Raw genomic sequence first — 14,436 nt, 5'->3', positions numbered from 1 at the left:
GGGTTTGTACCTGCTTGAAGCATGGGCAAAAGCAGACTACAATATCTCATAGAGATATCTCCTAGAGCATACAATGAGGTTGATATTCCAAAAACCAGCCTTTGTATCAATTTATTTTAAGGTTTGTTTTTTTTTTTATAGATTAAGAGACTAAGTAGTTTGGCAAGCCCTTCCTTATGGAGAAAAGTCAGTGCTAAATGACTGAAAAAATAAATTAAAATTAAAAATTAATTTCAGACTTTAGTATAGTTTGACCTGATAAACAAAGATCATTGGCATAAGACCCTTCGCTGCTAAATTTTCTTGGAATAGGTTGCAGTAATAATCAGACCCATGTGGCACGATCACTATGAATCCCACTGACATTAATGGGAAGAAAGTGATTCATAGCAAATTTTGCAATTCTATCAAATTGTGCTCAGAAAAAAACAGTGCTAAAAAGCCATGCGTGTCATAGGCCTAAGCCACACATCACTGTTAAGAACTATTTCGCTCATGTTAGGATTATAATTGTTCTTAATTTACTATTTATCTTTTTCAACAAGTCTTCCACCTATTCACCTTTTAGCCTGGCATCCAATTACTGGGTGAACAGTAACATCCTAATAGCAGTTTAGGGTCAAGTAGGATTTTTTTCAGCTCTGTGTACATGAGACAAAAAGCTCAAAGTCACGCCTGGTGCAGCCGCTTAGCAGCCAGTCAGTTGACTGTACTGAGCATTTGCAGGCTTAAGCTTCTTGTACTATGGAGCTACAAAGCACCAAAATGCCCAAATTCTCCCATAAACCTTAGGGCTGTGGCGTCTAATCTCCCTGAAATGCCATCCCACCGGCTAGAATGTAAATCGCCAGTAGGATGGCATACGCGGTGCTGAAATCGCTGAAGTTTCCTCTCAAGACAACTTTGGCGATTTAGGACAAATCGCGGTGCCGCGTATGCCATCCCACTGGCGATTTACATTCTAGCCGGTGGGATGGCATTTCGGGGAGATGAGTCGCCCGAAGACAAGGGAGATTTGTCACGGCCCTTAGATACCAAAGCTGAGATCTGCAGAATTTAAAAGACAAATTAATCTATTAATTTAAAAATATACCTCTGTCAGAATAAAACAAAGTCTAAATACAATTTGTAAGACTGCATAAAGTTTAGCATTTTTATGAAAGATTTTTCCTTTATGGCTGAAAAGACATTATTGGTATTTATATGATTGTTATCTTTTCCTTTCTGCCAAACAAGTAAAGTTCTATCATGCTTCATGGCAGGGATGCTAGATATACTCACAGGGCCAGAGTCACTGTTCCACAGGACCAAAGCAGTTACCCTTTATATGAATGTCACACCATCATCATCATTGACTGATATAATGCCAACAAATTACACTTTACAGTAGTTTATAACAAACAATAATTTAAGGGTTACAAAATAAAATTAGAATTGGAGGGTCCTGTTATTACTATTATTATTATTATCATATTTTTTTATATAGTACCAACATATTGGCTTTACAGAGATTATAAATCATTAATATTAATCCCTGCCTTCTGCAGATAAAGACAGGCTGAGAATCTGCCACATATGGCAGTAACCTAAGGGCAAGGGCACATGGGGGGAATTGTCAGCCTGGTACAAGCAGCCTATATCCGTCAACATATATCTGAGCGGAGTCAATGCTTCTGGATGCAGGCACAACTTGAAGATTTTTTTTAATCTTAGGGATGGATTGCAGGCTGACAATCCACCGTATGCGTCCCTATCTCATTCACACACAATATTGTCCATCAGGAGCCAGTTTACCTACCTGCATTTTTTTTTTGCAGGGGGGGGAGGTGTTAGAGTGTGCAAAGAAACCCACACAGGCACAGGTAGAACATACAGACTTCATGCAGACACAGCCAAGCTGGAATGGAACCTAGGATCCCAAGACAGCAGCCCTATGCCACTATCATACATTACAGAAAGATATGATAGCCTTATCCCTTTAAAAATACTAAAATGTAAAAAGGGGTACACATTGTGCAAGAATATAATTTTAAGTCAAACATCCCTTTTAAGATTGCTTTTTATGCACAGAAATTGATGCAAACAGCTCATGCAAAGCACACTGTATCTGATTTTTTTTCATAGTTTTTCATTTGGCTTCAGCTGAAAGAAGAAAAGTAATTTGCTTGAGAGTGATGATTGGAACTAGGGTATAAAGAGTAGGTGTGAGAGAAAAGATACCAGTTGTCTGGAAGTAAATCCCATTTAGAAGTCATTTTGTAAGTATTTGGGTTTGTCTCTTCCTTCAACACATAGTCTGGTCAGTCTCAGTAAGGAACTGTGTTCCATAAGCCTCTGTTTTTCAGTGCTCAGGTCCCAGAGGGTGAACCTTAGCTCTGTACATGTGTAGTCTGCTCTCCCTCCTATGCCTCTTCTCATTTGAGTTTAGACAGGAAACATTTGCACTAAGTGATTCCAGTGGGACAATTATTGAATTGTTTTAGGCTGATCATTTATATCCCATGTCTTTGAATCTTGAGCAAAGTTTTTTGTGTACCAGATGGATCTTTTACAGGAAGGGGGAGTGGGGGGATCAGTGTGTTTTCTGGTCATGAAACCCAGAAAACCATACGGTGTAAAGTAGCATATTACTAATTGTTAAATAACCCAATAAGGGCAATGTTCAATTTTAGATGCAAATATTTTACCCATATTTTTAGAATAATTACAAAGAAATGTGAAGTTGTGCCTGTTGGGCCAAAATATTGCAAATGATGCAAGCTGTTGTTGGAACTCTGAAATTGCATGCCACATTCATGGTGGTGGTAGATGCAGGTTTCCTCGGTATCAATAGACGCACTTGCACACAATTCAGAAAATGAGGCAGGACAGGTACGGTAATGCTAAAAGCAAGTTTTGAGTGCAAGAACCTTTAATGAATAGGGTCAATAAGTGCAATATTTGCATCTATTTTAGCGTGACCACAATTACACCTGGGTCTGTACATGATCCCTAAAATCTTATACTGAATAATATTGTTTAGATAAATAAAAAAAACTTCTTGCAGCATGTAATGAAAGTGTGTGTTTTCCAAGTACTTTGGTGTTTTGGCCCTTTTGTTTTGACAATTCAATAAAAAACATGTTCGGTAATTATGTTTTGTGTGGTTTGCCTATTCTCTAACTGAATCTATTACAGAGAAAAGGGAAATCGTTTTTAAAAAATGTTTGCTTAAAATGGGCTCTATGGAGAAAGAACTTCCTGTAAACTAGGCTTTCTAGATAACAGGGTTCTGTATAAGGGATGCCTTACCTGCAGTATTAATAGTGTCTGTAAGCTTCCTGCACCCCAGATTATAGTTTCATTTTGCTGTCACACTGACAGGAAGCAAATCTGGATGTGCTATTCATGCTAACTCCTTGTGCTCTTTATTAAATAGAGCATTATATCCAGACTTGTCTTCTACCTCCTCAAAATAGCTCTTCTCATCAGAGTTGAACTAGAGGAGACATACTCCAGACTACTTATTAACTTCCTGTGTAAGGTGACAGTACATTTATTGACAGATAAGAGCACTTAATACCAGAAAAGCAGCTGAGGTATTATGTTTTTTTCTTCGAGTTAAAAAAGGATAGAATTCTTTGAGAACATTTTATATCACAGATATTTCCTCTGCTTGAAAAGTGTAACTGGACAAAAAAAACATAGAATTACCTTTGTGTTTGTTCTTCTAAATGACTTTACAATGTCCATTTTAAAAACATGCCCTTTCCGTGCTCACTGATTACTTAGCAGCAAGAGTTGAAGAGTCTTGTGAGGTCTTTCACCTGATAAAAAAAAATATAATGTAGCTTTAAAGGGCCACTGCCATTTTAAAACTTAAGTAGATAGAAATTATGCCAGATTATGTGCAAGGCAACCAAGACTCTTGCCTAAGGCCCCATCAGTACTAAGGGGACTACCAGTGCTAGTACCTAGCAAAACAATATGGACCATCATTTTTGGATTTTTTTCAGTACCAGTCAAGCAGAAGTTACATGTTTATATAGGGGTCTCTGAATGAGAAAAAACTACCCTGTCTAGTGCATTTTTGTTTTGTGATGGTACAGATAAATACTAGGGGACCCATTTTAGAACCTTGTACCTTATGACTGAAGCATGAGACATCTATTAGTCACCCTGAAAATAGTTAGTGGACAGTGAGAGTAAGTGGCTGACTTTTTAAAAGTCGAGCTGAGAAATGTAGTTTTCTCTTGTGGCCATATTGGCTAATGCCCCATGAATGATTATGAATGAGATCTGTGTGTATTTGAAATTAATAGGATTATGTCTTTTTAGCTTTAGCTACTATGCTTTCTCCCTTACATCCTTTAATAAAATTGGTTTCACCAGCATTACGCATCAATAGTCTATGTCTAATATCTGTTCAGGATGAAACGGCTTTTGTCTGGTTTAAAAATGGAAAATGGGCCTTTGTGCAATCATTGGGTCTGCCTGAACACCCACTATTCTGGCTGTTTTGCCAGGTACCATACAATCTAAGTGCATTTATTGGTCATGTTGATCCCAATTAGTCCTCTCATCTAAAAAGTCCTGAAGCTTACAGTTCAGTTAATCACAAATGCACCTACTATGTTTGTTTCCTACATTCATGCTCTCTAACAGCCACCAGCTAATCCTTATTTTATTACATGACATTTTGAACTCAGGATAAATATATACTGGTGTTGCTACGCAGTTTTGATTCTGAATAAAAGAAAGTTCACCTGTCTTTTAGACATTCATTTATGGCCCTGAAATTAACACTTATTTGCTTTCATCTTTTATTTTCTTCTCTGGGAAAAATACACAAAATAGGGTATCATTTACATATGCAAATGCAGTGTCCATAATATAAATATTATATATGAAATATTCAGACTAGACTAACATTCATAATAAGCTTGAGTAATCTTTACTGAGTATAAGTTCATTGCTGTGTTTTCAGTGTAATCACTGATTTCCTTTGTGCTATATATATATGTTTAATGTGGAAATGAGCTGAAGCTGCACCACGAGAAACCAATTATATGTATTTTTTCTGTTTCTATGCTTTATATTTCTAAAATATATGATTTTATTTAGATACTCTTCATAACTATGTAATTCTCTTATTTCTAGACACGGTCCCTTCCAACCAGAATTCATGCCTGGGCCCTCTACAGGATATAACGAGAGAGAACCGCCTTACTACTATGATGTAGCACACATTACCCAGTCCCCAAAAGGAGCCTACTCCCAGACCCAGGCACATCACAAAGCTAGTTATCGCATACCTCCATATCAACCTCCACAGGCCAAAGGTCCTATCCGTCAAGATGTCCCACCTTCTCCACCTCAAAACTATCGACTTCCAGGCTATAATGCTGTTGTAAGGCCAGGACAAGAGGAATATCAATACGATCCTAGGCAGAAAAATCCTTTGACTGCTGCTGTATAACTTCTACATCAGCTGGCACCTCAGGACATCATAGTTTCTTCTGGTAATAGCAGATCATATGCATATAGACATAACATGAAATCAGTTAATGCCAAAACATGACAGTACCTTGAGAAAAGGTGTTACAGAAGTCTTCAAATGTCATCAAAAAGTGCATTATAATATTGCCTGGAATTTTGGTGTATTAAGTGTATAAATTAGTCTGCATATTTTAACTTTTTCAAGGCATTTAACATCTTTTTATAAGTGGTTTATTTGCTTCCCATGGTTCCCATTGATGCTAAATTTTAATTGCACTAATGCTAGATTCAAGTTAATGTGGTCAATTATATATTAGCCCAGATAATATACTACAATGCATTCCAGACACTTTGAACACTTCAAGAACTATATTATAGTGATATGATTTAATTGTATGTTATTATGTTACCTTGAATGAATGGCTTATGTTTATTTGACTCTTTTTCTTTTTAAGTTCTTTACCTTCCATTCAACCACCAAATATCCAACTGGACTAAAATTGGCCAGACATTGTTTAATACAATTTGGTGATTTGCTACCAAATTCTACAGTATGGACATTGCTTTAGAAAGGGGAACCCTAAGAAGCATTTCTTGCTATCAAACTCTGGTTTAGTAATTTTACAGCCAAAAATGTAATACCAGGTGGATTAATGTCTCCACTAATATGGGCTACTCATCTGCATGGACTTCTGATAGGTAGGCCTACACAAATCAAATGGCATATTCGTCAGATGTGTGTGGCACACTTAACAGTCATTGGAGGAGTAAGAGGCCCCCCCCCAACACACACACATTCTACAATTAAATCACAACTAAATCATAATCTGTGTTTTAATCATGTCTCCCAAGTTTGTGCTATAAAAATAAAGCCCTGTACAAACAACAACTGAACATCTTTGAAGCAATGAAAGCTGTTGACAAGTACACATTCAAAGTACTTGCTTCTCAATAACATTTGCTGCATCTCAGTTTTAGAAGCATTCACCACATCAGAAGTACATTTGGGTGTCTGGAGCCTAGTACAAGAAAAGAATTTAGACTCCCTGATACTTAAACAACAGCAAGTATTGGCATTCAGGAAAACCAACTGAAGACAGGTAGGGCAGAGATAAAACCAGGCTCTGAAATAGATTAAGGCGTCAAATATGCTGCAAAGTAACATAAAGCACACAACGACCTAGACAAGAAAAAAAGATGAAAGGTACAAGTAAGTTAGTGTTCAGCATGAATCCAGCCCACAGAATGTATCGATCCAGCACTAAGTGTACAATCAATATTTTCTGTCACTGCATGCTTTTTACTGTGTAAAATATATCATAGTAACTAAAAATTGCAAACCATTGCCCAAGCTTTCTATTTCTTCATATTCGTAAAATGAAACTTTCCCTGCTGTTCTTTAGTGGGTTATGTGGTATGCTGAATAGTATTCCCATTAATAAAATGGATGCCCCAGGGTTTCTGCTCTCCCTGGATGGTCAGCTTTATGGTCTGGTGAAGGGGAGGCCAAAACACAGGAAGCGTAACTAGAAAAACTTGACTGTTAGTCAAAAGCATCACAGGCAGCCAAGAAAAACAGTGGGAGTTATGTCTATTAGTATTACCATAGTAAGACTGCATTTCTTGCTGCAGACTTCAATGCCAATTTTATTTGTGTAATTTAAAAATCTTGTAAAATAAAAGGAGGTTTGTTAAAAGAGCCCAAACCCTTATAAGATAACAATGTAAAGTATCTAAATGTGCTCCACCTTATGTTGTGCGCTGCATGTGTTTAAAAATATGGTAGTCCCCCCACCTAATACTCCTATGTCAGCTCACTGGCTGTTGTACATGGGCTCCCATTGTCACTATATGGCTGAGATGACATTATTATATCACTGATTGAGAGGACTGAAGGAAAGCTAAAGATATTCTTTTACTAGAAACCTCCAAGGACCTGTTCTACCATTGTGCATGGAATTATTTTCCACTGATTGGCTGTGCATGTTGATGCATCTTTAGCTTATTTTGGGAAAAGCATCATGAGCAACAGCTTCCTTACCAGTCTCTCCATTACTGTCTTGTAATTATGATTGAGTCTTCCAGCCAATCATCATATTAAACATCATATTACTTCACAGGATTAGTAGCCCCCAACAAAAATATGAATAAAAATGCTTTCATTGTATTATACACCAATAAAAATAGAAGGAATGTGCCTTTAAAAAAAATAGAAGGAATGCCCCCCCCCCCATCCATCCTAGCACTGCCTAGTCATTATATTTCCTTCTGACTGCTTTCCCAGACTGAGCAGAAGAGCCTGTATCTCTCAACACTTATGATGGCAGCGATATGGTACTGACAGTGATCTACTGTGTATCTCCCTCCACATAATTTTTAGTAGTGGTTTTAACTTTTCTTGTGGGAAAAGTCAGGGGTACCATCTCTGCTACTATCCACTGGGATTCTTCTTTTTTTTTGTTAGAAAATAGTCTCTGGGAGTCATTAAAAACATCAAGAGAAAATTGTTGAGTGTCATTTACAAACCATCTGGAAATATTGTTTCCAAGAGACACCTGCTTTATCTTCTTGTACACCTTCATTAGATTGCCCAGCTTATCTTTAATCCACGTGTAATAAAACCAGAGTCTGCCTTTCTAGTTATCAATTTAGAAAATGCTTTTTTAATTAATTCTCAGGAGCATGCCTAAAGGAACAACCACTTCTATTTGTACAATTTACAGTTAATCTTAAATCAAAATGTAGGTATCATTGTGCTCATTGTATCTTTTTTAACATCTTAACCCATATACGGTTGTAAAAGTATTTTATACAGTAGGTCTTAAAGAAATAATAAAATCAAATATGGATTTGATAGCAAACGGCATAAACGAGGGGGAAATGAACATTATGTGATGCCTAATTTTCTAACAGTCTAACAGAGCTTTGTTCTATAGTCAAAGTTTCAAGAGGAAAAAAAAGAAAGACAGAAAGAAAATTATTTATACATTACTGGCTTTGCAAAATAAACTTTCTCTATCAATGTTTTTGTTTCTTCTCGAAGCCCATTGTTCTGGCATGACTCACTTGTATTTGGAAGGCTGCCCTTGGTTGCAGCCGTCAAAAACACGCACAACCTGACTCTCAGAAAACTTTCCCTTTTTTTCATCCTGAACCCTCTCCCTGCTAGTCGGTTTGCAAATGTGTTGACAGGTTACGGATAGTGTTTCTTATTGAAAGAATTTTAGGACAGACATTATAGGGCTTAACACTGGTGGAAAATTGCTTTGGTTCTTTAAATCTTATCAGCCAATTAGCAATTTGTTTTGATTGGTCTATTGCAGAAATATAAAATATAGTATCTTGTATGTTACAACGTTCTGCTCTGAATGATTGCATACATGTTTGGAAATGAGTGGGATTGATTTCTGTATTTAAAAATGTGGATGTTTATGACTACAATTCATGTGAAATATCTTAATTTTTGCAAAATTACATAGTGTATTTAGATAAAATTACAGGTATATTAAGTGCAAGTGGTAGATTGGTGTACATTGTTTATGGTGGGATTCCAAATCAGTAAATCTAAACATGGATCCAGTTTATTTTAAATTCTGTCGTTCATCTAAACCAGGGATTCCCAACTTTTTTTTACGTATGAGCCGCACACTTAAATGTAAAAAGTGTTGGTGAGCCACACTTGAAAAAAGTTCTTTGGGGATGTGAAATAAGGGCACCTACTTTGAGGCCACTGGGAGCAACATGAAATGGGGTGGTGAGCAATATGTTGCTCACAAACCACTGGTTGGGGACACTGATCCAAACTATGCTGTGACCCTACTTAGTTTAGCAATGTGCACAAGATTATAGTGTTGCAGATCAAACTAACCTATGTAAAGTATGTCATATGAAAGAATGGAGAAAAACTCTTTAACACTTTAATTTCTTTATTTTTTCAATATGTGCAAAAAGAGAAGAATAAAGGTGGCCATACACTTTACAATTACAATCTTTCCTGTAACCATTGGTCGCAGGAAAGATCGCTCGTACCCTCCACTAACGTTCAACGCTGAATCGTCAGATATGGAGGTAGGAACACAAGGAATTCTACCCTTTGTTCAGGTGCCTTTAATGCTTTTGCGATATCTGTCACCTCCTCAATCCACCATACATGCACCGAATATTGTATGAAACCTTGTTTCGTACGGTAATATTGGTGCGTGTATGGCCAGCTTTAGGTCGCCAGTAAGATTTAAAGTTGACCCTGTCATTTCAGATACACAGAGGCCCAAACAACTCCCCTTGGCCCAGTAAATGTCTATGGCATCTTAGAGCAGCCCCTCTGTCATTTGCCAGAATTACCAATCTGGGTTTAGACAGTGGCTCCTTTCTTTGGTATCCTGTAACACAAACTGGGAAAAGTGCATGTTATGAAGTCAAAAGTAGTGTGTTTTCTAATAAGGATCATATTTACAGTAATAATTCAGAATTATATTGATATTTAAGCTCATCCAGTGTTGTTGCCAGCATTGCCATTCATGGCAGGTCAGAGGTCAGATAGCACCATTGGTGTTACCATAGCAATGCTTACCAGCTTGGCTTTGGAGTTGTGCCAGGTAGAAGAATGTGTTAAGAGGATTTTTATATAGAGCAAATCAATAATAGTTTTTACGTTTAATACTGACCTTTATTTATAAGGCATTTTCATTATCAAGAATGTTGTATAGCGCAAAAAGGTACTTATTAATTAAGGACGGTTTTCCTTTGGAAAATTAAAAAAAACTCTGGCTTCGCTTTAACCCATTTGTGGTGCAGACATAGAGCTCTGGGAAAAGTAGAAGCACATGTTTTGGAAACAGATCTGCTTTATATTTTCAGCCAGTACATGGGGATACAAATGCCTACATGTAATATTTAATTCTATTCTGCAGGATTTACTTTAACTTCATATCAGTACAGTTTATCCCCTTACATCTCATCAGTCTGATGTTTTCTTTGTCCGGGGCATTAGTGCTCTACTTGTTTAGAGCTTTCTTGTAATCTTCAATTATTTTTCTGTTCTTAATGCTGCCCTAAGTATGACATTGGGGTCCTGAGTAGCTAAGCAACACATCCCCATTCTGATAGGATGATGTTGGAGGCCAAAGGGCAAACAAACCGCACAAGGAAAGTTTGTTATAAAATTTAACAACACTGTTTTTGGTTCAACTACACCAGTATACTCTTGTTATATCAATCAAATCTAGAACTAAAAAAAACCCGCATCCAGATTACTCCAGCTCTTAGGGCGAAGACACACAGGACGATTATTTTTTTTAAAAAGTTGTGGTGACTTGACTAATTGGCATGCCGCAAAATGGTGTGCGGTTAGTCGCAGCGACTTGTACAATAGCATTTGGTGGCTAAATCATCATGATTAGTTGTCGCAATTGTAGTCACACCGTCTAATCACCCCATGTGTCTATGCCCTTAGGGAGAAAATACATGAAGCTACTAGAAACAGCTACTTGTCATGGCTACAAAAATAGAAAATGCTGATCATTTACTGATAATTGTCTCTACACGTGTTTTAGCAGAGGCAATTCTCAGTAATTGTCTATGGCAGGGTCATTTCTGGAGTTTAGGGTAAGAACTTATGGAGCAGAGATCTATCGCGGGTGACAAACAGCTCCTAAAAGGCTTTCCTCCAGCAGCAATAGGAGTCGCCGGTGGAAAGCCCTTTGCATCTCTTCAGTAATCTGAAGTCGCGCAAAGGGCTTTCCACTGGCTACTCCTTCTCGAAGCAGTTTGTCACCCACAATAGCAGAGATGACACAACCACTCTGTGAGTTCTTACCCTTAGTAGACAAGTAGCTGCTACTAAGTAGCTTCATGTGTCTTCACCCTTACTAGATTAATAAGACACTTATTAATAGAAACAAATGCGTAAATATTTTGACTTTAGATAAATAATGTGCATTTGATGACATTATTGTTTTACACAGATTTCAATAGTATATGACTGATATTTAACATGCACAAACCTTTTGAGTATGCGATTTTGATTTCTTAGCCTTAGACTAATGTCACACTGGACTGTTTCTCTGCAACTTTCTGTGTCTGCACCCGGAGCCACTGTGTCACTCACTGTGTTTCAGCATCAGAATTCAATCAGTTTGTCTGCACCGTGGCCAACGCAATTGCTCTGGGTACAGACAGAGAATACTGCAGATGTGAGCGGAGGGGCTGTTTCTTGACCTGCACTTATACAATGGTTATGTTTCTATAAAAATAACTGAATGCCCACCCACACTTAAACTGATTTCTTAAGATTTGCACTTGCTTCTTAGCCTAAGCTATATAATCTACAGAATAGAGCAGGCTAATTATTGCCTTTTTGTATGTCTTTGGAAGGAAATAAAGAAACTGTGTGAGTGCAGTTTAGGTACCTTTTTCCACTCCCCTAATCCTTTGTCTTCAGCAACCTGGAAAATAAAACAATCTGCCAGGGAAATTCTGTTGGATTTGCAGAGCAACTGTGATGAATTTAACATACTTGCTTATTTAGGTTTTATGTCCTAAGAGTCGCTGCAGTCAAGGCTGGATTTACCTGTTTTGTGTCTCTTGGCACAAAGCTTTTATAGATGGAAATTGTTGCCACATTATAACAACACTTTTGACCGAGCAGTTCCATAGAACCCACAGATTTCAAAGCTGTAAATTTGTAGCACTGGGGCAACAAACTATAATACATGCCATTATTAAATGTGTGCTCTAATGGCTAGTGGCCAGAAGACCCTAAGCACATGCTTATTTAGACTGACTGGAAATCTGTTTCTACCTGCAGTGATAATGTATTTAAGAGCACAGAGCACATATTGCAAGGATTAGGGGTCTTTTCCGCTTACTACCCATTGTACAGTTGGTATCAGGTGAAGTGACCCTGTTGCATGCTGCCTAATTGTATTCATGCTACGGTAAAGAACTACCTCCTGCTCAGAAGTGGTTTAGTCTTCCAAGAATTCACTGAATTACTTTTGATTACTTCTTTGGGCTGATTGCAGAGAGAAAGAGCATTTTATCCCAAATTGCACCGATTAAAGGGCTATTTACCAGCATAATGTAACAAGTGAACATATTGTTTGTGAACCTAAACTTAGCTACAAAACTTTTATATCTTTTATAGAGCACACTCTTTATTGTATATATAAATATTGTAAAAAGATTTAAAAATCATGTTGTACCAGCAGATCAAAGATGTTTTTATACTACGGTTTTGCTTTTGTACTGTATATTACTTTGGAAATTATACTGTCTGCTTTGCATTAAAATAAAAGCAATGTGGATTATAAAAAAGCTTTGCTATTGTGATTCCTTTATGTTGTTTCCACTTTATAGGAGAGGGGTTCCTGATATGTTTAATGAAAGCAAAGGTATATGCTATAAGTGTAACAGTGATGTACACAGGACTGCACTGCTAGAATTACAATAAATGAGGCTAGTGACACACAGGATTGTTGGTTATCTATTCTTTATTTTTATAGTGTGAGAAGTAATTATTCGTATTGTAAGTGTCCTTTGTCCACACTCTTTGGAAATATGCCACTGCTCATTACAGAGAAATACTATTTTGGAACCCTTTCTTAGCCCCCAGGCAAACAATGGTGGCAAAACGCACCCCTTCAGATAGAGGGGGGTATTCAGACTATGGCAACAAAACAATACAATAACACTTTTAGTAATAGTATTAGAAGCTGTAAAAGGCAGAGAGGAATGTTTGGCCACTGTTGGTCTTCCACCCAATAACAACAGTGGGAATGTTATTTGTGCCAGTGGTCCAAGTTGAATAGCAATCAAACTCTAAGAGCATGGCATATAAGGGGTACCCTGTATTTTTCACCAATGAAATGCCCAACTCAGCAATATGCTGGAAATTACCCCTCCATTGACTTTAATGCTACTCAACTGGTGTGTGAAAATCACCCACAAGTGCACTAGCAGGGTCCAGGCACATCCCAGTTCCTTTGCCAGCCACCAACCGAGCTAGGAATTGCACAAGCTTCAGACCTGTGGGGTCATTTACAATGTGAAATGCAGGAATTTAAAAAAATGGGCACAATTTACCATTTTTTTGCAACGTGCAACCTACCTCTAATAATTGTAACAGGTCTCTGAGCTCCATTTCTAAGCACAGTACCTGAGGCTAACCAACGAATACATGTATTTATGAGGGTTACATATATTTATATTTATACATGTATTTAAGCAAGTTACTCCTACATGTCTGTGTCCACCATCCTTCCCTACCCATCCCCTAATTTAAACATAATTCAAACATCCACAAGTGCTGAGCTCTACACCTTAAACCAGAGATCCCCAACCTTTTTTTTAACTGTGAGCCACATTCAAAAGAGTCAGGGAGCAACACAAGCATAAAAAGGTTTCTGGGGGTGCCAAATATTGGCTGTGAATGGCTATTTGGTAGCCCCTAAGTGGGCTGGCAGCCTGCAAGAGGTTCTGTTTGGCAGTACACCTGTTGTTTTCAACCAAAACTTGCCTCCAAGCCAAGAATTCAAAAATAAGCACCTGCTTTGAGGCCACTGGCAGCAACATCCAAGGGACTGGGCAGCAACAAGTCACTGTTTGGGGATCACTGCCTTAAACAGATTTTTAAATTGACAAGAGGTGCACAGAGCATCCAGACCTCAGACAGAAGTTCTTTGTGCATAAGCATTAATGGTACGGTCACACTGACGTATTGTCAGCCTGCAGATATGCGCAGCCTGACAATATGCCTGCATGCTTAAAAATCTTCTTGGTGTGCCTGAGCCCCTCAATACAGCCATGTGACCTTACCATAAGGGGCACACACTTGCACTTCTGTCTAATTCCCTACTAAATAACTCCTCTGTTCAGCCATTCTATCTCTACAGAATATTCACACAAAGCAGGCTGGCAGGTAAGCAGCACGAATAGGTATCTTCTAATGCATGGGTAATA

General features: G+C 37.8%; 1 protein-coding gene across 3 annotated transcripts in view; it reads left to right on the top strand.

Moving 5' to 3' along the window:
* pard3b (par-3 family cell polarity regulator beta) overlaps positions 1-8,987 on the top strand; it is a 673,678-nt gene extending 664,691 nt beyond the window's left edge. For all 3 annotated transcript variants that reach the window (XM_031893388.1, XM_031893387.1, XM_002936393.5), the window contains one exon: positions 5,140-8,987. In XM_031893388.1, coding sequence (XP_031749248.1) covers positions 5,140-5,458 — 319 coding nt within the window. In that variant the 3' untranslated portion in view covers positions 5,459-8,987. The remainder of the gene's footprint in view (positions 1-5,139) is intronic.
* The last annotated feature ends 5,449 nt before the right edge of the window (positions 8,988-14,436 follow it).

The sequence above is a fragment of the Xenopus tropicalis genome, chromosome 9 (assembly GCF_000004195.4).
Source record: "Xenopus tropicalis strain Nigerian chromosome 9, UCB_Xtro_10.0, whole genome shotgun sequence".
In the NCBI taxonomy this organism is placed as follows: domain Eukaryota; kingdom Metazoa; phylum Chordata; class Amphibia; order Anura; family Pipidae; genus Xenopus; species Xenopus tropicalis.
Note: the sequence above shows the minus strand (reverse complement) of the source record. Positions and strands in the feature narration are given on the sequence as shown.